The sequence below is a fragment of the Suncus etruscus genome, chromosome 1, assembly GCF_024139225.1.
Source record: "Suncus etruscus isolate mSunEtr1 chromosome 1, mSunEtr1.pri.cur, whole genome shotgun sequence".
In the NCBI taxonomy this organism is placed as follows: Eukaryota; Metazoa; Chordata; class Mammalia; order Eulipotyphla; family Soricidae; genus Suncus; species Suncus etruscus.
This window is the reverse complement of record NC_064848.1, coordinates 111,262,690-111,288,898: the sequence shown is the minus strand read 5'-3', so window position 1 is coordinate 111,288,898 and position 26,209 is coordinate 111,262,690. Positions and strand designations below refer to the sequence as shown.

The 26,209-nt window shown below is 38.6% G+C and overlaps 1 protein-coding gene across 1 annotated transcript in view; it reads left to right on the top strand.

Moving 5' to 3' along the window:
• PTPN12 (protein tyrosine phosphatase non-receptor type 12) overlaps positions 1-26,209 on the top strand; it is an 81,608-nt gene that overhangs the window by 17,133 nt on the left and 38,266 nt on the right. The window contains exons 2-3 of the mRNA XM_049783275.1: positions 19,671-19,779; positions 25,020-25,096. Coding sequence (XP_049639232.1) covers positions 19,671-19,779; positions 25,020-25,096 — 186 coding nt within the window. The remainder of the gene's footprint in view (positions 1-19,670; positions 19,780-25,019; positions 25,097-26,209) is intronic.

Below are 26,209 nucleotides of genomic sequence, written 5' to 3'. Positions count from 1 at the left end.
TGCTTGATCTTAGCTTAGTGAAAGAGTTCAGAATGACTAGAATTATTATCTTACATTCTCATTCCTGAAAGAATTGATCAATTTTTTTCATTTATACTTTCTAATAGAAATATATTAAATTAGAGAGGGAAGGGTGATTATTTGGATGTGTATGGAAGGAATTTAAGGAAGAGGAATGGTTTGAAAACTAGGCAGGCTGCCCAAAGATTAGTACAAAAATCCTTGAAGAAAAATTGGGGGAACTTTTTTATCTACTATTTTAAGAGTTCAGCCCAAATAAATTCCACCCACATTCTTACAGAGAGAAAGGAAAAGAAATTTTACAAAGAGTCCTTGTGATTTGATTTGGAAAAATGTTCTTACTCTGGAAGAGCAGCATTTCATATACCCAGCACACACCAAACATCACAAACATCAGGCAAAATTTTAGTTTTTGTGTGGAGGTTATAAAATTAAACTATAAGCTATTTATTACTGGTACCTAAGAATTTAGTTGTAATTTTTTGGTGTTAAGATATGGAACTAGAGCAATATCTTCTTGTAAAGAAATGCTGTTGTAAAGATAAATTTTTATCAAAATGCTGTGTTAGTCATTCTCCCTCTTCTTATCTCCTTTGTTGCTGTTGCTGTGATGCCTGGGGTCACACTTGGTTGTAGTGTTCTCATGCATGTTTACCAGGTACTGTACACAGGGCTTCAGTATTATTCTTAGTTTTAGTGCTCATAGGTACCTTGCTGTGGCATGCCAGATACAGCACAATATTCCGTGGCTCTGGGTGTTCCAAATTGCAGAGATGCTAGGACTATAGTCAAATACTTGCAGCGAACCATTTCAGACCCTCATGTTTGCACAACAGGTGCTTTGCCATTACTCCATGACCCAACCCTCCTTAGTTATTCTTTATTGGCTCCTTGAATATGCATTTGAAATATATCGTTGTTGTTATATATTTGTCTGAAAGACTTTGTTTTTTTGGTTTTGGCCACTCTGGCGGTGCTCAGTGCTTAATCCTGGCTCTGAACTCAGGGATCACTCCTGGCAGGCTCGGGGACCATATGGGGCATGTTGACCTTATTGGGCATGTGCAAGGCAAATCCTGTACCTGCTGTATTACCACTCTGGCCTTGCAGTTTATTTAGAGTTGCTGTGATTCTTCAAGTTTTATACCATAAGTAGAACAGAAATTTCAAGGAAGGATTTAGAGGACCTGAATATCAGTAATAGGATTTTATAATTAATTATAGAGAAATACCTGTAAACACATTTGTCTATTAGGTGTTTGCAATAAAGTATACATTTAAAAAGATTATGAAATTAAAGTAAGAAAAATTGAGCTTTAGTGTTTACAAGAAACTTTAGGCTTCGTATTCTTGCAGAAAAGCTAAAAGGTTGGTAGGTATTTTAATAGTTAAAAAAATCAGGAACAATGTTTTATTTGGATGGGGGCACACCCAGTGGCATTCGGGGGTTACTCCTGGCTCTGTGCTCAGAAATTGCTCCTGGCAGGGTTGGGGGACCATATGTGATGCTGGGAATTGAACCTGGGTGTGCTGTTGTGTGCTGTTGCAAGGCAAACACCCTACCGCTGTGCTATTGCTCTGGCCCCATGAACACTGTTTTGTGTGTGAAAGTCAATATTCAAGAATTTGTTATTAATGATAAAATGAAGACTGAAAGTAAGCTTTATTAAATGAGTAGTCAGGTAGACATTGGCTAGCTCTACTTTTCTGGCTCCTGCATTCCTTTAATTCTACCTTACCCCAATAAGAAGCTGATTTCAAGCTCTTGAAATCTAAAAATCTATAGTTTATGGTAGTTTCATTGTTGATACATCTTTAACATTCCAGTACTATTCACTACCTTTTAAAGCCCTGCTTTCAATGTTGAAGCATTATTATTTTGTAGTTTTGAGTACACTCTGTGGTGTGGTGCTTAGAGCTTCCTTCTTGCTCTGTACTCAGGGATTATTCCTAGCGGTGCTCAGGGGACTGGGATAGGGTCAGTTGCATGCAAGGCAAGAGCCCTTCTTGCACCAGACCTCAATTATAGCTATTTTCCCCCCACTTAACTAATTATTGGTTAATATGCTTTCTTTCATGCTCTGAGGTCCTAAAGTAATTGAATTTAATATTGAGAACTAGAAAGAATCTTACTAATCATATAAAAATAAGTAGAGTGACAAGTATTCTACTGGAGAGTGGTTCCCAGGGGCTTCAGGCACCCTACTGTAATATTCACTGCAATCCTTAATCAACTAGGCTGATGTTTCAGTGCTAGGGTCTAACAATAAGGTGCTCCTCAGGCTATCGCATGCCTGGGATTGAACTGCATTGAGCACATGCCTTACCCACTGTAATTTCCCAGCCCTGCACGTCATTAATCTGATGCTCCAGGTTAGCTTTATTTTTTCTCTCATTCCCTACATTTTTGTGATGACTGGTATTTTTTTTATGACTGGTATTTTTTTTTGGGGCCACACCCTTCTGACGCTCAGGGGTTACTCCTGGCTATGCGCTCAGAAATCGCCCCTGGCTTGGGGGGACCATATGGGACGCAGGGGGATTGAACCGTGGTCCGTCCTACGCTAGTGCTTGCCTCTAGCGCCACCTTCCCGGCCCCTATGACTGATATTTTTGAAAATGTAATTTAACCTACAAAATGTATAACATAGGGTAGGATAAATAGTGTATGTGTTAAAAGTATTTGCCTTGTACCTGCTGAACCAGTTTGAATCAAAGGCAAACATAGAACCCCCAAGTAGCACCACTGATTACTTCTGAACAGAGCCAGGAATAATACCCAGCACCATCTAATGTGGTCCAAACCTCAACCCCAATAAAAATAAGTAAAAGTTGACTGAGTATTAAAAATAGAATAGAATTATGGATTGATTTTAACTAATACATTAATTTTCTGCCATTATATGTCAGTTTTTATATTGCTTACATGCCATATATTTGTAATCTGTTTATACCATATGTTTATCCCATCGATTTAATATTTTAAAATTTATCCCAAAATCATTTCAACTTTCATTTTTTTTTGTTTGTTTTTCAAATGGAGACTTAGGGGCCAGAGAGATAGCATAGAGGTAAGGCGTTTTGCCTTGCATGCAGAAGGACAGTGGTTCAAATCCCAGCATCCCATATGGTCCCCTGAGCCTGCCAGGGCGATTTCTGAGCATAGAGCCAGGAGTAACCCTTGAGCGCTGCTGGGTGTGACCCAAAAAAAGCCAAAAAAAAAAAAAAGTAAAACAAAACTTTACAATGTAGATTGGGGCCAGAGCGATAGCACAGCAGTAAATCGTTTGCCTTGCACATGGCCAACCTGGAATAGACACCAGTTTAATTCCTGGTATTCCATATGGTTCCCTAAGCCCACAAGCAGTGATTTCAGAGTGCAGAGCCAGGAGTAACCTGTGAACACCACCAGTCTGCCCCTCAAAAATTTATATAAACTGCAGCTCTTCAGGGGGCTTAAATTATATTTTTAATTCCATCACTGTAAATTGCAAAGTTACATTCACAATTGAGGAGTTAAATGCTCTTGACAAAAGAAGTATATAGTAGATCAGATGTTAGATATTATGACTAGAGAACAATAAAACAAAGTAAAGACAGTAGAGTGCATTATTTATATATTATCACAATAATGTTATATAATAATATGAAAACCTTGATGACTTATAAATAGCAAATATTTTTCTATGTTGGTTTTAGATAGGCAACTTTGTTGACTTTGACTTAGTTCATTTATGTTTCTGAGGGTCAATATGACTGTGACTAAAATGCCTAGGATTTGTCCCTGTCCTAAAATGTTTCTCATTCCCCAAAAAACTTTCTGGGACATTATTCTCATAGTTTTGCATAGATTCAAGTGAAAAAAAATAAGGATATTAATAAGATCAACTTATCAATTCAACATGTCATAGATAGTAGGGGTTATTATAACTTAACCATAGTTAAGACATCAAGATTTGAAATAGCAAGAGAATGAACTATTCAGTTATCTGTAAGAATAGTATTCTAGGGGCTGGCATGATAGCATGGCCTGTAGGGCGTTTGCCTTGCAGGTGGCAAACCAGAGTTTGATACTTGGCATCCGAATATGATCCCCTGAGCCTGCTAGAAGCAATTTCTCAGCGCAAAGCCAGGAGTAACTCAAGTGCCGCCAGGTGAGGTCCAAAAACCAAAAAAAGAAGTAAATTTCAGAAGCCGGAACTATAGCACATTGGGTAGGGCGTTTACCTTGCATGAGGTCTACCTAGCATCCCATATGGTCCTCCATGCCTGCCAGGAGGAATTTCTGAGCACCACCAGCTGTGACCAAAAAAAAAAAATCTATTCTAGACAGTGAACATTAAATGCCTTGAAACATAGATTAAGAGTGTGTTGACAGACTTTTAGGGAACTTATGTGTACTTTATCAGATTGCAAGAAGAAGAGCATTGGTTTTGCATTAGGGTTGGGACTTAATGGCAGCCTTGAGTCTTGTAGATCGTTCTAAATATTTTGGTCTTTACTTTTGGTTTGGAGAACCCTTCTGGTATAATATGGATATAATTTATGTTTTAACAGAATCCCTTCAGCTGCCAAATACAAAGTGTAAAGAAGTAAGGATAGAAGATACAGGAGGGCCTGAAAACAGTGACAGCAAATATTTAGGGCAAATCTGAAAGAGTGTTCTCAGATAGCATTAACAAAACTTGTGATTTTAGTCTGAGAGGAAAGAACTTATCTTGTTAAATTGAAAACTAAATTATAATGATGACATGGGTATACAGTACGAAACACGAGTTTGAGAAACTGGGTAATGGGTTGAGTTCAATTTCAGATGTATTGATTTTGAATTGAATTTAGGTCTTAGACCATCAGTCATCAAATTGGCCCTATAGAGTTCTAATCTTTTTTTTCTTTTTTTTTGGTTTTTGGGCCACGTCTGGTGACACTTGGGGGTCACTCCTGGCCTTGCCTTCAGAAATCACTCCTGGCTCGGGGGATCAAACCACAGTCCATCCTAGGTCAGCCACACCCTACTGCTGTGCCACTGCTCCGGCCCCGAGTTCTAATTTTTTTAATATAAATGCTGATTGTTAAAGATTTTCTGTGTGAGGGAGAGCATAACCTCAAGAGCATGTTGGGATGGAAATGAGTTGAAGATTTTTCAGACAAAATGTGAATTTAATCCTAGATTTGACTACTTTTTATCCAGGTTTCTTATTTTTAACTTTGTTTTGATTTAGTGTTGAAACCACACCCAACTTTTCATCTAGGACAGGGGTCTTCAAACTTTTTAAAGTAGGGGCCAGATTATGGTCCCTTAGAGAGCTGGAGGGCCAGACTATATGAGCTACTAATTCGTACTCACACTGCACATATCTTATATAAATAAAATGAAAACCATTTATAAATAAACAGATCACACTCCAGTATTTCAATGGGAACTGTGGGCCTGCTTTTGGCTAATGAGATGGTCAATGTCCGGTTCCATATTTGTCACTGCCAGCCGTAACAAGTGATGCAAGTGGGCATCAGTTAATCTTGATCTGGTTGGAGATTTCAGATGTTTCATTCTTGAAAAAGTCTGTTCACAGGCATAAGTGCTACCAAAGATGGTTACCATTTTGAGTGCATGGTTCCTGATATTTGGATATGTCTCAGAGGGGAGAGATGCATAGAAATTCAAAAGGTTACTTGACTTAAATGCATCTTTCAGAGAGTCACAATTCTGCAGTTCAGCCAGTTCCATTTGGTAAATTGTAAGGACATTTTCAATCTCAACAGAAAATGGGTTACGAAAAAGCTGTATGTCCTGTTCATGGAGATGAAGCTCTTTGAATCTAAATTGAAACTCCTTTTGTAACAATTCTAGTGAAGCCAGACATGTTTCCTTTGGGAATGCAACCAATGGTTTGTCTGCTGACAGGTTTTGAGTTGTTGGGAGATGACTGAAGTTTTCCTCCTGTACTTGTTTGATGAGAAGGCCTAATTTTACTTCAAATGCTTTCACATGCGATATCACAGATGAGCTTCCCCTTGCCTTGAAGTTGCAGATTGAAACTGTTGAGTAGCTCTGTTATATCTGTCAGAAAGGCAAGGTGCCATTTCCGTTCTGCATCATTGAGCTCTGGTACTTCTTGGTTTTTTGAAAGTAGAAAAGCTGTAATCTGCGGAAGTAAGTCATAGAAACGTTTCAAAACTCTCCCTCTACTCAGCCAACAGACTTCTCTATGGTACAGAACATCTTCATGGGCAACATTTACCTCAGATAGAAATTCCTAAAATTGTCTGTGGTTTAGTGCATGAGTTCTAATGTAATTAACACAAGATACCACAATTTTCATAACAGAGTCCCACTTCAGTGATTTACAACACAGTGCTTGTTGGTGGATGAGGCAGTGTATGGCAGTTGGATGAGGATGGTTATGTTTGTCCATCTCTTGTGTAATGTGAGCAATTACTCCTCTCTTAGACCCCACCATGCTAGGAGCACCATCAGTTGTTACACTGACTAGTTTAACCCAGTCCAGTTCCAAACCATTCACAGTTTGGCAAACCTTTTCAAATATATCCACTCCTGTGGTTGTACCTTTGATACTTTGCAGTGCAGCAAGCTCTTCTGTGACTTCAAAATACTCATTTGTCCCACGCATATAAATGAGAAGTTGGGCAGAATCACGAACATCATTGCTTTCGTCGAGTGCCAAGGAAAAATAGCAAAGTTTCTTTGCAGAGTTTTGAAAATGGTGCAGCAAATTTTCTCCCATTTCTTCAATTCTTCGCGTCATTGTAACTCCTGAAAGGCTCACTGTACTAAATAAATCGGCCTTCTCTGGACACATCTCTTTGGCAACAGAAATAAGGCATTCTTTAACAAATTCTCCCTCCACAAATGGTTTGCCATTGCGCGTTATTAGCTTGGCAACTTGAAAACTTGCCCGCAGTGAGGAAGTATTTAACTGCTTCTGCTTCACAAAAGTATTTTGCTGAGTCGTCAGTGTATGTTTCAGTTGTAATATTTTATCTTTTCTCACTTCTCCAACCAAACAATCATATTTATCTTTATGTTGAGTTTGATAGTGACGTTGCAAATTGTATTCTTTGAACACAGCAACTATATTCTGGCATATCGGACACAGCTTTTTCTTTGTATCGCATAAAAAAGTAATCGTAAGTCCACTGTTCTTTGAATATCCTACACAATTTTTCTTTTTCTTGACATCATTGTTTCCTAGGGATTCCAAACTGATATTAGTGAAATACAAATATGTGTCTTTATATACAGTGGTGTGTATATATACACACAGTGTATGAACCCCCATTAGTCCCTGATGTGAACACTTACCCCTTGCAGGCTTTTCTAAGCAGACCAGCTCAGTCCCTGATAGTTCAGTTATATCTTCCTATATAATGCCTAAATTGATATGTTCGGAATCAGCATGTGAACACCGAAAAGGAATTGCAAAATGCATATAAAATCTTCAATGTAACCCCTTTAAAATGCTTCAGCATCGAACCCCTAATTTTCCACATGGACAATTCAGCACCGAACCCCTAACCTCCCAACCACCGCCAACCCCCTAACTTTGATTTCAGCACTGAATGCCTCACCACCCCCAAAGGGGAATTTTCATATGAGTCACCCACAGCCCAGTCGGGCAGAACCCCCCATCTGGCAAAACTTTATTTCTATGGCACTTTTGACTGACCTTTGGCAGTGGAGGGAGTGGAGGAAAACCTCACTGACAGGCAGGCACAGCACAGATACCATCTTGCCTGGGGGTGGAGCAGGCCCCTTTTTACATCAGATAGTCACCCACATGTGGTACTCCTAGCCACTCGGCGTTTGCCGCCCTCCAGCGACGTCATCAGCAACGTGGGCAAGCGCCAGGTGCAAGGGCGCATCAGTGTCCCTCTCAACACCGCCCTCATGCCCACCCTCCCAGCACACAACATGCCGTGGGCGGAGGCGGTTGCCGTCATCCCTGAGAAACCGTGACACTGAGTGTATATGCTGGCAGGTATCTTGGCAACCAAACAGCGCTCACTGCTGGCGAGCGGATCAGACTCTTCTGCGGGCCAGACTCTTCTGCGGGCCGCAGTTTGAAGACCCCTGATCTAGGAAAACTAAAACCTTATACACATTGAACAACTAATTCCCTTCCCCCACCAGTCCCAGCAGTCATTATTCTGCTTTCTATCTGAATTTGGTAACTATAGGTACCTCATGTAAATAGAATCATACATTTTTCTTTTGTGTCATATTTCAACTCACATAATGTCCTTAAGGTTCATTCATTTTGTAATGTATGTCACAAATGTTCTTTGTAAAATCAAATAATATTCCATTGTGTTTTTATTTCAAATTTTGTCTGTTCATTGGACACTTAGGTTACTTCTTGTGGTGAGTATTTTTGTTTTAATCAGGATTGTACACATGATTTGCGCAGATAACTGCTTTCGGTTCTGTTCTATTGTATAATCAGAATGGGAATTAGTGTAAAATGGTAACTCAAGTTTCTAATTGTTTAAGGCATGGCCATATTGTTTTCCATAGAGACCGCATCATTTTACATTCTTCTCAACAATGTGCATGGGTTCCAGTTCCAGTTTTTCTATTCTGTTACCAGCATTTTTCCTTGTTTCATAGTAGCGATTGTGATGGATGTAGGATGGTTTTTAGTTGTGATTTTAATTTGCATTTCTCTTTTGATTAATGCTTGTTGGCTGCTTTCTATCATGTTCATTTCCATCTTTATTGCAAAGGGCCAGTCACTTTATAAAAGTTAATTATAATAAAGCAAAATTGGTTATTTAATTTAAAAGTAAAATGTTCTTGTCACATAATGTGGCTTCATAATTTCAGTTTAAATAATAATTCTTTGGGGGAGCACATCCTGAGCAATGCTCGAGGGTTACTGCATGTAGAAATTACTCCTAACAGTGCTCAGGAACCATGGTATGCTGGGGATCGAACACATTTCAGTCATATGCAAAACTAGGTGTATCATCTCTGGAACCTAAATAATAATTCTAAAAGTCATCCGAAGTTACAATTATTTACCTTTATTTCTTTAAAATTGTTAATAATTTGATAAATCTTCTATTAGATAGGTGCTTACTTTGCACACAACTACAATTCCTGGCACATATAATCTCCAAGTATCTCCAGGAGTGATCCATGCGCTCAGAACCTAAAGTAAGCCCGAAGTGTTGCTTAATGTGGTCATTGCACTAAAAAGAGAAATATATCACAGTTAAAGGGGAGAAAATATGTGTGATTCTGTATTATAATGGTACTGTTCTTCCTCATTGGCAGTGGAGCCAGAAATTAAAAGTAAAATCCAAACCTTCAACAAGCCTGAATTTAAGATGCCACAAAAATAAAAAACACAGAGGCATTTTTTAAAGAACTCATTTCTGAGACTAAAGCAATAGAATAGTGGGCAGGTCTCTTGCCTTACACACAGTCAACCTGGGTTTAGTTCCTCTCATCCCATATGGTCCTCTGAGTACAGCCAGGTGTGGCCCAAAAGGCAAAATTTAAAAAATAAAAAGGAAATTATTTGTGTTGCTTTTCATCAGGTTGATTTAAATTGCTCCTGATGATATTCAGTAAACTATTTAAATGCAGAACTAAAGAGAACACTTAGGACTACAAATATATATATTTTGGGTTTTATTTTGTTTGGTTACTTTTTGGTTTGGGGGCCCATATGGTATGCCAGGAATCCAATTCGGGTCTGTCTGGGGATCATCTGCATGCAAATCAAACACCCTGATGCTGTGCTATTGCTCCGGCCCCTGTATTTTGGGTTTTACAGATCTTATTAAGGACATGTTGAAGAAGGCATCACTTGCTAAAGATAAAATCAATACTAGAATAATTCCATAGAGAATACATTTAGCTGCTGAAAAATCTAGGAGCGAGATAGGACTAGTCAGGTAAAGGGACAGTCAAGAGACAGTTTCTTGAAAGTTTGGGAAAGGAAAATATTTTAAGGAGATGGGTCATCTAAGGAACTGAAGCTTTAGAAATAAAGGAAGGATGAAGTTTTTTTTCGCAGGAGGGTAGGGGAAGAGTGTCATGAAGTAATTGTTTCACCAGGAAGTATAGGTTTCTCTAGAAAGTTGATTACATATTTTGTGGCAGAAAATAATTTGGTTTGATTTTAATGGCAAAATATGAATTAAATTATTTTAAACTGCAAAGATATATTCTTCCTGTGCTTTGTTTTTTTAAATATAATATGAATTAGAGGGGATATCTTTGTTTTACTTTTCAGCTGGATAGTGTTACTACAATTTAATGTAAAGATTCTCAAACATCTTTTGCTAACTGTCCACATTTTAGAAAAATAAATTACTCAGCACCTTTCTGATATTTACCTTTTTTAAGTGAATAAATAAAAAACACCCCACTCCACAATTGCACTACTAACCAACCCCCAACCCCACTCCTATCATTCCAGTGAAAAATACTGATTTAAGTGTGTTAAAGTTAGTTTAAAAATAGTTTTAATTTTACTTTATGTTCATATTACATATTATAGAACGTTTAGTGATGGATTGTTTTGGAACATTATGAGAGTTTTTCAGAGTATTCCCCAATGGAGAAATAGATGCAAAGGGCAAAGGGCACTATATTAAGTCAAAATACATCGCAAAATGGAAGGGTGGCATGGTTAGGAGCAATAGAATTGGCTACATGGAATTGGGAGGATTCTGAGCTATTTATCATAGGGACAGTGAAAAAAATATTTGAAGCTGGGATTGACTTGGAAAATAGAAAACAAAGGTTGAATTAGCTAAATTATTTATTGTGGAGTGGAGAGAGAATTTGAGCGCAAACACACATGCTTTCTTCCATGCTGGAGGTACAGGTTTGAGCTCATCATTGCATGTTCCCCAACTACTACAGAGTAATTCCTAAGCAATGAAAGCTCTGCCTGTAGTATCATTGCTGCGTGTTGCTCCACAAAAATAGTACTACTTATGTATATAATTCATTTGTTACAGGTTGTGCTGATAGTAGCCTGCACTACAGAATAATAATAGATGTTCTACATTATCAGGGAATCCATGTTCTGTTAGGGATGGCCTATCTTCATATCAACAATTATGTATGTTGGAATATATCTTATATTATCGGTATATATAAAGAACTGTGGATAGAAATGAGGAAGCAGTTGGAAGGAAGTGGAAGATGGGGTGGTTGCTAATACTGATGTCAGGAAATGTTTCTGCAAAATAATTTTTATTTGAGTTTAAAGAAAGCAAGGAATTTGCCTGGCATACTAATAGTAAAATAACTGAAATAGGGCCGGAGTGAGATAGCATGGAGGTAAGGCGTTTACCTTGCATTCAGAAGGACGGTGGTTCGAATCCCAGCATCCCATATGGTCCCCCGAGCCTTCCAGGAACAATTTCTGAGCACAGAGCCAGGAGTAACCCCTGAGTGCTGCTGGGTGACCCAAAAAACAAAAAACTGAAATATTGAAATCAACAGGAACTCCAAAATTTTTGTTACCCAAAGACCCATTTACTTTAAAATAGCCTCAGGACTGTCTTAATTTCCAGTAAGAAAGCATTGTTATGTAGTTTTGAAAAAGAAAGGAAGAGGGTCTGGGTTCTACTAATTTATTTGTCTTGCACATGTAAAGTTTCGGGTTTGATCCTCAGCACCACTTTAAAAAAAAAAAAGAACAGTGGCTGAAGAGTTAGTACTGTTGGTAAAATGCTTGCCTTATACAAGGCTGACTCAGGTTCTATCCCCAAACCCCTTACCCATCAGGAGTAATCCCTGAGAATAGCCAACTGCAACCCAGAAACCAAAAAAAAAAAAAAAGGAAGAAGAGTGATTCTCATCTGTGGGATATAAGGGAAATAAGACAGTGTGATGATATCCAGAGACAATAGAGATGAGGATTAGGAGGGACCAGTTCATGATAGGAAGCTTGCCACAAGGAGCTGAGAGTACAGTTAGAGAAGGGTGTACTATGAAAGTGATAGTTGGAACTGATCACTCTAGACAAGAACTAGATGTTGAAAGGGGAAAATGATATGCCCAGCACCCCTTCACTAATAGTAATGCAAACCACAGTGTCAAAAAAACAAAGTGGGGGAGGAAGAGAACTAAAATTAAAATGTCTTCCCTAGAAGTAGGAGATGGAGGGTAGAAGAGGGCATCAGGAAGGGTGAGAGAGAAACTGGGGACACTGGTGGCATAAAATGCACACTGATGAAGTTCATTGTGGTAGTTTTAGAGAAATCAATATTATACAACACATTCTCATTAGCTTCTGTCCTTAGAGTGGGGGTAGAAAATCCTTCTAATGAACTCAAATCTTGATATACAGATGGATACCTTTAAGAGGATCTGTTTATTGTTTTGGAATTTGAGGGGTTTTTTTGTATTTTTTGTTTTTGTTTTGGTTTTGGTTTTTTTTGGACCACACCCAGTGATGCTCAAGGGTTACTCCTGGCTATGCGCTCAGAAGTCGCTCCTGGCTTGGGGGACCATATTGTACAAGGTTAGCATATGCAAGGCAGGCACCTTACCTCTAGTGCCACTGTGCCGGCCCATGGAATTTGAGTTTTAAAAAATAAAAGAAAATTAGGGATGGAGAGATAGTTCAGGGGTTGTTATATATGCCTTGTAATGTACAAGGACTCAAGTTTGAGCCCCAGATAGATTGAACTTGTTTAGAGTTTTATAAAAAAAAAAATCACTTTCTTATCAGAAATTCTGATCTATTAAAAAAAAAAAACATGGTGCCAGAGCAATAGAACAGTTGTAGGGCATTTACCTTGCACGTGGCCGATCCGGGATGGACCCAATTTCAATCCCTGGCATCTCATATGGTTCCCGCAGGCCTGCCAGGAGTGATTTTCTGAGCGCAGAGCCAGGAGTAACCCCTGAGCACTGCCAGGTGTGGCTCAAAATCCCCCCAAAATCTGCCTTATCTGGGAAGCTTAGTAAATCTTCAGTTCACCTTCTTTTATTTTTAAAAGTATTTTTTATTTGAGGTACTGTTTTTCCATAACTGTGTTATGGTTTTCATGCAGTCAACTTTCCAACACTACAACCTCTATCTTGCCTTCGCCATTGTTCCCCACTATATTTAATATGTCTTGCATTATCTTAGATACTTCTCTATGAAGCCGAATCAGATAACTTCATTTCCACATTTCAATTTTGCATTCTAGTATGTGAAACAAGTATTACCAATACTACTTCTAAGATGATAATAGGACAGTGTATTGTTGCATATTCACTGCCCTAATTCTGTAGATCCCTTTTAAGAAGGAGAGGTACAAATAAGGCCTTCTCAAAGGAGTACGTAACATTTAACTTATCAGCAATGTGACAATTGTGAAATTCTTCTTAAGGGGTTGAAGGATTTCTTTTTTTTTTTTTTTTTTTTTTTGGTTTTTGGGGCCACACCCGTTTGACGCTCAGGGGTTACTCCCTGGCTATGTGCTCAGAAATCGCCCTGGCCTTGGGGGGACCATATGGGACGCCGGGGGATCGAACCGCGGTCCTTCCTTGGCTAGCGCTTGCAAGGCAGACACCTTACCTCCAGCGCCACCTACCCGGCCCCAAGTGAAGGATTTCTTATGGTAAATAATTCCATAATATCCGGAGCATCAGATTCTGCCAAGAGATTGTTGAAGAGAGAAAGGCTCTAAGAAATTGGCAAGTAGCATTCAAAAATGACTTGTAATTATCAGGGCCACATGTAATTCTGAAATTGCTAGAGCCAAAATGTGTAACTCAATGCTGGAGTTGTGTCCCACTTGGTGTGTATAAGGTCCTGAGTTCAATCCCTGGCATCACAACAAAACTACACTAGGTACTTTAATTTAGAAGTTAGACACCTATTGGTTTATAGATTTACTGGATTTTTAAGTGTGGATATAACTGGGCTTGTTTTATAGAGCAGTAATTTAGATAATAATGAAATTAGTGGAGGAGTTTTAAATGACTTTCATTTCACCGATACATTTAAGGGACCAGAAGGATAGTATAATGTGGGAGCTAGTTTAATGGGGAGAACATTTGCCTTGCATGTAGTCTACCTAGGTTTGATCCCTGGCATTCCATATGGTAATCCCTGAGCCTGGCCAGATGTGGCCCAAAACAAAGGTACTCTTTTGTTTGTTAGTTTTTGGACCACACCCAGAAATACTCAGGGGTTACTTCAGACTCTGTACTTAGAAGTCACTTTTAACAGACCTGGGGGAGCATATGGAAATGGAAAATGTTTAATTGAAAATGTTTTTCTTAAGACCTTTGATTAAAATTTTAAAGCTATGCTTGATAAAGGGTCTGTTTGCTTAAATAGCTATACTGTTTAGTAGTTTTACTTAAGATAATAAAGTTATTCAGATTTTCTTAAGTGGGAGTTCACATCCAGCAGTGTTGAAGACATTACTGACTCTGCCCTCAGGAATTACTCAGTGTTCAGAGGGCCATATGGAATTCCCAGCATTGAATCCAGATAGGCTGCAAGCCCTAACTGCTATGATATCACTCTGGCCCCTTCAGAATACTTTCTTTAGTATTAACACTGAATTAAATGGGTAGCTCAATAAGTGACTTCTTATATATTTACTTAAGTGCTATTCTTTATCTTTCACATAATTTATCAATAAGCTTATAAATAAGGTTCCGTAGTATGTGGCATGTTTCTCAGTTAAATTTCTTAGCTTCACTATAAACAGCAGAATGATGTTGAAAAAATTAAAGTGATTATACTCCTTGATCCCCAACACTACACAGGGTCCCCTAACCCTGCCATAAGTCATCCTTGAGTGTAGAACCTGAGGCCTGCTGGGCGTGGCCCCCAAAATAAAATACTACTACTACTATTGTGGTAGTAAGTTAAAATGAAAATAAACATATTGGGACTTTTCATATAGTTAAGCTAGAGCTTGAGAGGTAGCTCGACAGGCTGAATGTATGCTTTGCATATGGGAGGTCTGGATTTATTCCCCAGGAATAATCCCTGAGCATATCACAAGCAGTAACCCCTGAGTAATACCAGAAAAACATACTGCTAAATTATAGTTAATATAGTTTAATGTGTTATTTTATGCTACATCTACTTCAAGCATTATTTGGACATTAATTTTGGTGTGGCATTTTGGACATTTGTTTAGGCCATATTAAAACCTTATTCTTGGGGCTGGAGAGATAGCATGGAGATGAGACATTTGCCTTTCATGCAGAAGAAGGTCATTGGTTCGAATCCCAGCATCCTATATGGTCCCCCTATCCTGCCAGGAGGGATTTCTGAGCATAGAGCCAGGAGTAATCCCTGGGCGCTGGCGGGTGTGACCCAAAAACCAAAAAAATAAAATAAAATAAATAAAAAATAAAACTTTATTCTGAGACTAACAGTATTTAATGAGTTCTAAGGAAACAGTACATATATACATATTAATCTACTGTTGTCATTAAAAGTTTTTAAAGATAAAAGTTTTGAAAGAACCTTATTCACTTTTGGTGGCCGTATCTATCATTGGGGCTCAGGGTTTATTCCTGGCTTTTCACTCAGGGATCCCCTCTGGCCTGACTGGGTGGGGAGAGCATATACTGTATTTTTCACTCTATAAGACACACCTTATAGACCACAAGATGCACATAGTTTTTAGATGCTCTCCTCTCCTGCACTCAGACTTCAGCTCCAGATGGCATTCACTCCATAGACACTTTTGGTGGGAAAATGTGTGTCTTATTGTGCTGGGGATTAGGTTGATCAAGTGCAAGGCAATCAACTGTGCTATCTCCAATACCTGAAAAATCTTGTTATGGTCATTACTTGTTTTAGTTATCTTTGTTTTAAAAATTACATATGCCCCACCCCCGGGGGGGGGCTGGGAGAGATAGCACAGCAGCATTAGCCTTGCAAGCAGCCGATCCAGGACCAAAGGTGGTTGGTTCGAATCCCGGTGTCCCATATGGTCCCCCGTGCCTGCCAGGAGCTATTTCTGAGCAGACAGCCAGGAGTAACTAACCCCTTAGCACTGCCGGGTGTGGCCCAAAAACCAAAAAAAAAAAAAACAAAAAACAAAAAACAAATTACACATTGCTGTGAATAAGTTCTACCTGACCCATAGAATGTTGTATTATTATTTAATTTTTTGATATTTGCTCATTATAATTTTACTGTACTCCTAATTTTCTTTCTAAGAAAAATTTCTAAGCATCTTTTCAATATATATATTATAAATATAAAATACAGAAGAACGGAGAGGCCAGAGCAAAATCTTAAGGGATTTACTTAATGAGTACATTCTCTTCTGTAGGCAAGAGACCCAGATCAGTCCCCCAACATAGAAAAGTATGCCTCAACACCCCATCCCTGATACTGCTGAGAATTATTGAAGTATGCCCTGAGTATACTTAGTTAAACTTATTTTAATAGAATATTCTTCATTAGAAGCTTGAATATAGAAAGCATTTCATACTTTGTCGAACATTTTAAGAAAACTAGACTGTAAAAATTCAAATACGAATCAGGAAATCAGGTATTTTACTTATATCACAAGTATTCTAACAGGAAATGAGAAATGAAAATTCATTTCAACTCTATTTTACAATTTTCTCAGTAGTATAATTTGACTTGTAGAATGCTCAGTTGTTGCTGCAGGTATTGTAGAAGCATACTGCCCTGATCCCTCCATTGCACTGAACTGTAGGCCCCGTTATCCAAGAATCATGGGAGGGGATCCTGGCCTTCTAAGTACCACTTGGGAAAAATTCACACATCCTCTAAATAAAATAAAGCCCTCTTCTTTTCCTTGTAATATGTATATATTATATGCACCATTTTACACACTGGGCCATTGACAGTTACTTAAATTATCCCCAGGCTTTTGCAACTGATTAGATTGGCCACATGCTATAAATATATGTAAGTGAAAATCTTAGAGGTTAGAAATAGAAGGTTTTAGTTGAATATGCAATGTGACAGGAGCGCCTATGTTAATATGTGGAAATTACATCACAGCTAACCTTTTCTACTTTTCCCTTCACTTTTTAGTTTTTTTGTTTTGGGGCCACATTCAGTAACACTCGGGTTATTCCTGGCTATGTGCTCAGAAATTGCTCCTGGCTTGGGGGACCTATGGGATGCGGGGGAGGGGGAATCAAAACTTGGTCTGTCCTAGGTTAGTGCATGCAAGGCAGATGCCCTACCACTTGCACCACCACTCCAGCCCTATCTTTAACTTTTTGAAAATGTAGTATGCTCATGTAATCAAAAAACATGAAAACATTTACCCAATTTCCTTTCCCACAAAACACCATTGTTAATAATCTATCTTCCCGAGATATTTTGTGTACATGTATAAATACAAATATATTTTTATTTTTCTGATACTTATTATATATAGCATATTGTTCCCTACTTTCTTGCAGAGTTTCAATTATATTATTGAAATAAATTATTTAGTTAGTCCTCTATTAGTAGACTTTTGGGGGATTATTTTCAGTCCTTTTTCTTGCCATGAGCAACACTATAATAAATAACATTGTGCCTGTTTCTTTATTACAGGAGAAAGTTTATAAAAGTACAATTCTTGTGTTAAGGAATTTTTATATATCTATAATTACTACATTTTAGGAGTTGTGCTAATCCTTTCTGCCAGCATTTTGTATAGAGGTTCTCATTTTCTCATACCCTCTCATAGAAGTTCATTTGCTTCTAAATAAAAAAATTTGCCGGGGCTGGAGAGATAGCATGGAGGTAGGACGTTTGCCTTCCATGCAGAAGGACAGTGGTTCGAATCCCGGCATCCCATGTGGTCCCCCAAGCCTGCCAGGAGTGATTTCTGAGCATAGGGCCAGGAGTAACCCCTGAGCGCTGCTGCGTGTGATCCAAAAACAAAAAAAAAAATTATTTTTGCCTTAACATATTACATCTTTTTTTTTTTCTTTGGTTTTTTGTTTTTGTTTGTTTTTGGGTCACACCCAACAGTACTCAGCGGTTACTCCTGGCTCTACGCTCGGAAATCACTTCTGGCAGGCTCGGGGCAACATATGGGATGCAGGGATTTGAACCACCGTTCTTCTGAATGCAAGGCAAATTCCTACCTTCATGTTATCTCTCTGGCCCCATATTAAATACTTTATTACCAACATTGTGCTATTATGGAATAATTTTTAGTCAATCTTTCATCGTAAGGAAACAAAAATTGCATATTTCTGTTTTAGGCCTCTTGTGTGATAATTTAGTTTGTTTTTTTTTGGGGGGGGGTTGTTTGTAGTTTTGTTTTCTTTTTTCAAAGAAACAAACTCCAGATTAAATACTGCATGCTCAGGTATTAACACAAATAAGTTGATGATCTTAAATAATTAATTCTTTTTTTTAAATATAAATATCAGCATCACAGTACAAAAATAAAATGGTAGAAAGCTGAATGTTACAACAGTTAAATTTTTTTATTTGTATTTAATACTTGGAATAATAAAAAATAGAATATTTTCTATATGGCCTTAGGCCTGGAGGAAAAAATAGGATTCTTTGAAATTAAACTTTAGCAGTGTAGTGAAATAGTAAAGTTAAACAATTCACAATGCAGACTTTCAGTGCTTCTGAAAGCAGGAAGTGTATTACTGACACGCAGAAATATTCCAGCCCAAAAAACATCCCTACTGCCATATGTGGTAAGAATTTGTCACTAACTTAAAAACCACTTCTGTAATGCAGTGAATAAGCAGAATTGGTCTTTGTAGGGCATTTCCAATTCAGTAATGAAGAAACTTTGTTTTGCAGTAACTTTAAGTAATTATTAGCTTATGCTTTGGAAGGGGCTTTGCGTGGTTTATTGAGAGAAGGAATAAAGAAACTTGTACATAATCTTTTAGGCATAGTTTTAGAATTTGGTTATTGAGACCCTTAGTTAACATGCAGACATTACTTGAATAAGTTAAAGACTGAGTTAAATATTTTAACTTCAGGGTCAGGGATATAGTGCATGTTCAGGAAGTCTAGGTTCCATTCTTTGTACCTTGTGAAGTGACCCTTGAGCACCAAACTATAAGTAGCCCCTAAGTGCTGCCAGGTTTGGCCCCTAAAATTAAAGGGTGCTGGAGAGATATAGTACAGAGTTCAAATTAAGATACTTATAAGAAGGGCCGGAGAGATAGCATGGAGGTAAGCCATTTGCCTTTCATGCAGCAGGTCATCGGTTTGAATCCCAGTGTCTCATATGGTCCCCCGTGCCTGCCAGGAGCAATTTCTGAGCCTGGAGCCAGGAATAACCCCTGAGCACTGCCGGTGTGACCCAAAAACCACCACCACCATCCACACACACACACACAATACTGAAGATACTTATAAGAATCAACTTTGGCTTGGATTCCTAGCACAGTAGATGTCCTCTTGAGCATAGCCAGGTTTCGCCCAACAATTCCCTCCCCCCCAAAAAAAGATATTAATTCTTCTTATTTTTAAAAGTGATTTCTTATAAAATTTTACTTCGTTGTTCCCTTTGATCATTTAAATTATCTTTGGTATTACTTTCTAAGAGAGGTGAACTGAGAAAAACAGGAAAATGAGTTGTGAAGAATTGGGGTTAACGTAAGAGAAGAGCTATTTTTGTCATTAACATTTTGAAAATGTTTTTCTAAACTTGATTTTTCTTTTTTACATATAAAGCGATTAAGAAGATTGTCTACCAAATATAGAACAGAAAAGATTTATCCCACAGCCACTGGAGAAAAAGAAGAAAATGTTAAAAAGAACAGATATAAGGACATACTGCCATGTAAGTTTTAAATGCCCCTAATAGGACAAATGAAAATGTTAATTTGCAGTTTCTAAACTAAACTGCTTTATTCTTCCTAAATGAATTTGATTGTTGAGAAGATAGTAATTAAACCTTTCTTTTAAGGTATAACAAGATAAAAGCTTAAATTTTTTGCCTTTTTTTCTTTCTGAAAGTTTTGTTGTTTGTTTTTTAAAATCTCTATTTTTCTGAGTATCACAAGTTTTAAATACCAAATAAGAATACCTGGAGTTCTAAATTCAAAGTAAGAATACCTTTGTTGGACTTCATATTCAAAGAATATATTTTGTTAAAATAACATTGACATAAATACAACGGATGCATTTTTAATGCTAATAAAATAATGACATACCTATTCACAAATATAATTTTAATTAACTATGTGAATAAAAGCTTAACTTTTTTTTTCCCACCCCCAAAAGCTTAGCTTTTAAGATGACTTGTTTCTATCTGCTATTCTATATTTTTTTTATTTTTATTTTTTATATTTTTTGGTATTTGGGTCACACTCAGCAGTGCTCAGGGGTTATTTCTGACTCTACGCTCAGAAATCACTCCTGGCAGGCTCAGTGGACCATATGAGATGCCAGGATTTGAACCCCTTTCCTTCTGAATGCAAGGCAAATGCCCTAACTCCATGCTATCTCTCCAGCCCCATAAAATGTAAACCTGACATCAGGGGTCTGTTTGGGAAGTAACTAGAGTGCAACCTGACATATACGAGATTTTAAATTCAATATCGAGTATGGCTTGGTTCGCTGACACCCACTACCAATTGCCATGCTGTAGTATTATATTGTCAGTTTTGCCTGGTTATGCAAAGTATCTCCAAAAGTGGATCTTGGACCCACTGAGAGTTGTTTAGAAACCTCCTCCTCCAAAATTAGAACAAAAGTGTGTCATACCTGCTATTTAAATCTACAATAGTTTTTTGTTTGTTTTGTTTTGAGGGCCACACCCTATGGTGCTCAGGGGTTATTCCTCCTGGCTTTGTGCTCAGGGATAGAACTTTTGTCAGCTATATGCAAGGCAGATGACTTAACTGTTATACTATATTTATTGCTCAGGCCCTGCAAATAGTTTTATTTTCTTTGCTTTAAGTCATGTCAGAGATCGAACTTGTGTCAGCTCTATGCAAGGCAGATGACTTACCTGCTATACTATCACTCAGACCCTTCAAATTGTTTATGTTCTTTGCTTTATAATCTTGAAGTTATCTACATCTACAACTCCCAACTCATGTCTCATTGTTCTCTGGTGTTCTTGCCAAAAATGCATAACATCATTCCAATCACAGGAATCAATCAATCAAAGAAACTTCTAGATTGGAAGAGACAAAGGAGAAATAATAGCTAAGCGTAGTGTGGGATCCTGCAAAGAGAAATATTTTAATCTGGTTAAAAAAAGTTGCTAATGGGGGAACTAGGGAAATAACTGAGAGAACTGTAATACGCCTACTTTTCATGATGGAGCCCAGATTGAACTTCAGTGCTGTATAGTCTCCCAAGCACTTTCAGGAGTGACCACTGATCATTGTTGGATATGATCCACAAACCAAGCAGAAACACTCAAAATAGTTTGTTTTGGTTTGGGTCCAAACCCTGGGGTGCTTAGATTACTCTTGGCTCTGCTCTCAAGAATCACCCCTAGCAGGCTTGGAGGACCATATGGGATGCTAAAGATTGAACCTGGGTCAGCCATGTACAAGGCAAGCACCTACCTGCTGCACTATTGACCCAGTTCCTAGTAAAATTTTTATAATTAGTGTTTAATACTTATTTTTGTTTTATCATTTTGGGGCTACACCTGGTAGGGTTCAGAGCTTATTCCTGGCAGGGTTTGGAGGACATATTGGGTGCCAGAAATTGAACCCTGTCAGCTGCATGCAAAGCAAGCACTTTACCCGCTGTACTATCTCTTCTGCCCTGAGTTGTGAAATAGTTTTGTAATAATGTTGATTTTCTGGGTTTTTATAATTGTACTGTGATAAGGGAAACAGTAAGGGATCTATAAGAATTCTTAGTGCTATGTTTGCATCTTTTCTGTGAATTTAGAATTAGTTGGAAATAAAGTTTTTCAGGAACATAAAATGTTGAGTATAACCTAACCCTCTCAAAAATGTATTTTTTTTAACTTTTTAGATTGTCAGATATTAAAAATGATGTGTCTATAAAGCATTTTATATCAATATGCATATTTTAGGGGCCAAAGAGATGGCACACCAGTAGGACGTTTGCCAGGCACACAGTTGTTGAATGGTGGTTTGAATCCCGGCATCCCATATGGTTGGTCCCCTGAGCCTGCTAGGAGCGATTTCTGAATGCACAGCTAGGAGTAATTTCTGAGTGCAACCAGGTGTGACCCCCCCCCAAAAAAAAAAACCCCAAAAAACAAAATATGCATATTTTAGGACACAAGTAGCACTTTCTGTTAGTAACTTACCCTATACTATTCCCAACAGATAAATAACATATGTACATTTCGTTAGTTTTTGCTTTCTAGTGGGTTTTTTTATTAGTTTTTGTTTGTTTTGTGCCACACCTGGCAGTGCTCAAGGTTTACTTCTGGTTTTGTGCTCAGGAGTAACTACTATAAGTGCCATGGGTTTATATGGTATACTGAGGATTGAACCAAGTTGGCAGCATGCAAATCAAGAACCCTACCCATTGTTCTATCTATTCAGCCCCCTATCTTAGTATTTCTTTTGTTGTTGATGATTTTTGCTCTGCACTCTGAAATCGCCCTGGCAGGCTCAAAGGATCATATGGGATGCCAGGAATCGAACCTGAGTCCTTCTCAGGTCACTTGTGTACAAGGCAGATGCCTTACCACTGTGCTATTGCTCCAGCCCTCTGTGTTAGCATCTCTCTCTCTCTCTCTCTCTCCACTCCTCTCATCTCTCCTCTCCTCCTCCCTCTCCTCTCTCTCTCCTCTCTCTCTCTCTCTCCTCTCTCTCTCTCTCTCTCTCTCTCTCTCTCTCTCTCTCTCTCTCTCTCCCTCATCTCTCTCTCTCTCTCTCTCTCTTCTCCTCTCTCTCCTCTCTCTCTCTCCTCTCTCCTTTCCCTCCTCCCTCCCTCCTCTCCTCTCCCTCCCTCCCTTCTCTCCCCCCCCTCTCTCCCTCTTTCTCCTTCCCCCACCTTCTCCCCCCTCTCTTCCCCTCCCCCCTCGGTTTTTGGTTCACACCCGGCAGCGTTCAGGGGTTACTCCTGGCTCTACACTCAGAAATCGCTCTTGAAAGGCTCTGGACACCATGTGGGATGCCAGGATTCAAACCACTGTCCTTCTGCATGCAAGGCTCTACCTCCATGCTATCTGGCCTCTTTTTTTTTTTTTTTTTTTTTTTTTTAACATTTCTTTAGGTTTTGGGGTCAAACTTGGTGGCAGTCATGGGTTACTCCTGGCTCTGCGCTCAGAAATCGCTCCTGGCAGGCTCAGGGACCATGTGGGATGCTGGGGAATTGAACCCTGATCTGTCCCCGGTTGGCCACTTGCAAGGCCAATAAATGCCCTACCCGCTGTGCTATTGCTCCATCCCCAGTTAGCATTTCTTTTTTTTTTTTTTTTTTTTTGTGTGGTTTTTGGGTCACTCCCGGCAGTGCTCAGGGGTTATTCCTGGCTCCAGGCTCAGAAATTGCTCCTGGCAGGCACCGGGGACCATATGGGATGCCAGGATTTGAACAGATGACCTCCTGCATGAAAGGCAAACGCCTTACCTCCATGCTATCTCTCTGGCCCCCCCAGTTAGCATTTCTAATAGAAAAAAGCCAGTTAGTTGAGTAGCTGGTTAAATAATGGAATATACATATACTGAAATCTGTGTAACATTGCAAGAATGGATGATTGGAGAGTGTCAGAATAACTGAAAAGTATCAGGGTGAAAAGCAACATAAATATATATTATGATCTTACTTGAATAATTTTGAAATGTAGGGAGATACATAAAAATTACTTTTAAGGGGAGAGGAAAAGCACAGTGTTAGAATACCTGCACTTGAGGCCAATTACACACACCTTTCTCCTTGACTAGTGAAATCTGGCAGTATTTGTAGATGATCTTTGCTACCACGACCAAGTGTGCGAGAATCACAACCAGATAGATACACATGACTTTTGGTCATCACGACAACAAAGGAAAGGGGAGAATGCTAATTTTGAAAAGGAAAAGAAAGCTTACTAGTATCTTTGTTGAGAAAGAGAACATTCAAGGACAAGGGAGATTACTTTTAATTTTATCCATTTTCTAAGGTCAAGTATTTTAAATTATGTTTTTTATACATTACTTCTATTTTAAGTATAGCATATGATTTCATTTTTGGATTTTATTGTAAAGAAAAAGTCACATAAATTTTTACCCTAAATTGATGTCGCCTAGTTATTGAATGGGTATAGTTTTGACTTTATATATTATCTTAATTTACCAAAATTTGATGACCCGCTTCTGGGTCAGGGTTTCCTATGTAGCAGAGCAGCTCCCTCACTCTGCTCTATTGAAAGTCAACCCTTGACACAAGGGTTCGTAAAGAAATAAAAAGAAGAGAAAAGAAAAAGAAATTTATCATAATTTACTTAATTTTAAAAGATTTCTGAGGGAATGACCAGAACAATAATACAGCAAGTGGGGTGGTTGCCTTGAGCTCATCTGGGCTGGGTTCAGTGTCTGGCATCCCATCTGATACCCTGAGCACCACTAGGAATAACCCCTGAGCACTGCTGGGTGTGGCAAAAAAAGAAGGAAAGACTCCTGAGGGACCAGGAATGTCTCAGCTATAGAACATATGCCACACATCTATGAGACCTTGGTTTTGACCTCTGGCACCACATTACAGAACACAGTTATTTTGGGCCCGGAGAGATAGCACAGCGGCGTTTGCCTGGCAAGCAGCCGATCCAGGACCAAAGGTGGTTGGTTCGAATCCCGGTGTTCCATATGGTCCCCCCGTGCCTGCCAGGAGCTATTTCTGAGCAGACAGCCAGGAGTAACCCCTGAGCAACGCTGGGTGTGGCTCAAAAACCAAAAAAAAAAAAAAAACAAAACCAAAAAAAAAAAAAAAACAAAACAGTTATTTTGAATGCAGTTGTAAATTCAGCTCTATGCCATAGGTGAGCTTAATAGAGTCATTTTTCATTAAATTGTCTTTTAAAGTAAAGATTTTCTTATTTACATGATTTATCAGAATACCTATTTACCAACATGTCCTTTTATAATTTTTTTCTTATAGTTGATCATAGTCGAGTTAAGCTGACTTTAAAGACTCCTTCTCAAGATTCAGACTATATCAATGCAAATTTTATCAAGGTATGTATTTATTAAATGCTGCTTATCTACTTTAATGTTTTTCTATGCTAGTAAATAAATGTTTTATATTTTTTCTCGGGTCTACACTTAACTGTATTCACTTGATCTTAGCCAAAAGGCCGAGAAGCGATACACCTAACTGTATTCAGGACCTGCTCATGGCTCTGAACTCAAGGAACGCTCTTAGTGGTACTCTGATGACTGTGGTGCCAGGATCAAACCTGGTTTAGTTGCCTGTGAAGTACATTCCAAAATGTACTATTCTTTATCCCTGTTACTAAATATTTTATTGCTTCAATTTATATCAACAACAAAAGAAAATCACAATCCTGGCACCTTTTCTAGCCTTTGCTTCTAGATGCCTTATTCATATAAGCTTTGCTTAGTTTATGATAGTAAAGAGAAAGTTTTCTATTTTTCTTTTAGTTTATTATAGTAAGTTTCCTTTGTCTCCTTTTTTTTGTTGTTGTTTTTTTGTTTGTTTGTTTTTGGGCCACACCGGCAGCAATCAGAGGTTACTCCTGACTCTGCGCTCAGAAATTGCTTCTGGCAGGCTCAGGGCCCCATATGGGATGTCGGGATTCGAACCACCATCCTTCCGCATGCAAGGCAAACGCCTTACCTCCATGTTATCTCTTTGGCCCCTCCTTTTTTTTTTTGGTTTTGGTTTTGGTTTTTGGGCCACACCTGGCAGTGCTCAGGGGTTACTCCTTGCTTATCTGCTCAGAAATAGCTCCTGGCAGGCACAGGGGATCATATGGGACACTGGGATTCGAACCAACTACCTTAGGTCTTGAATCAGCTGCTTGCAAGGCAAACACCATTGTGCTGTATCTCCGGCCCCTTATTTTTTTTTTTTAACATCAAAAGCAAATTTTGCCCATTGCAAAATCATCACTCAGTTTTCTTTTAGTTAAGAAGGTCTTTCCCCATATACAAGGTCTTTCCCTTTTGTTGTAACATATTAAGTGATTTCGAATTGTTGTTAATATTTAATTTAATTTTATTGCTTTTGGTTTTTGGGCCATACCTGGCAGGCTCAGGGGACCATATAGGATGCGGAGATCAAGCCTAGGTCTATCCTGGGTCATCTGCATCCAAGGCAAACGCCCT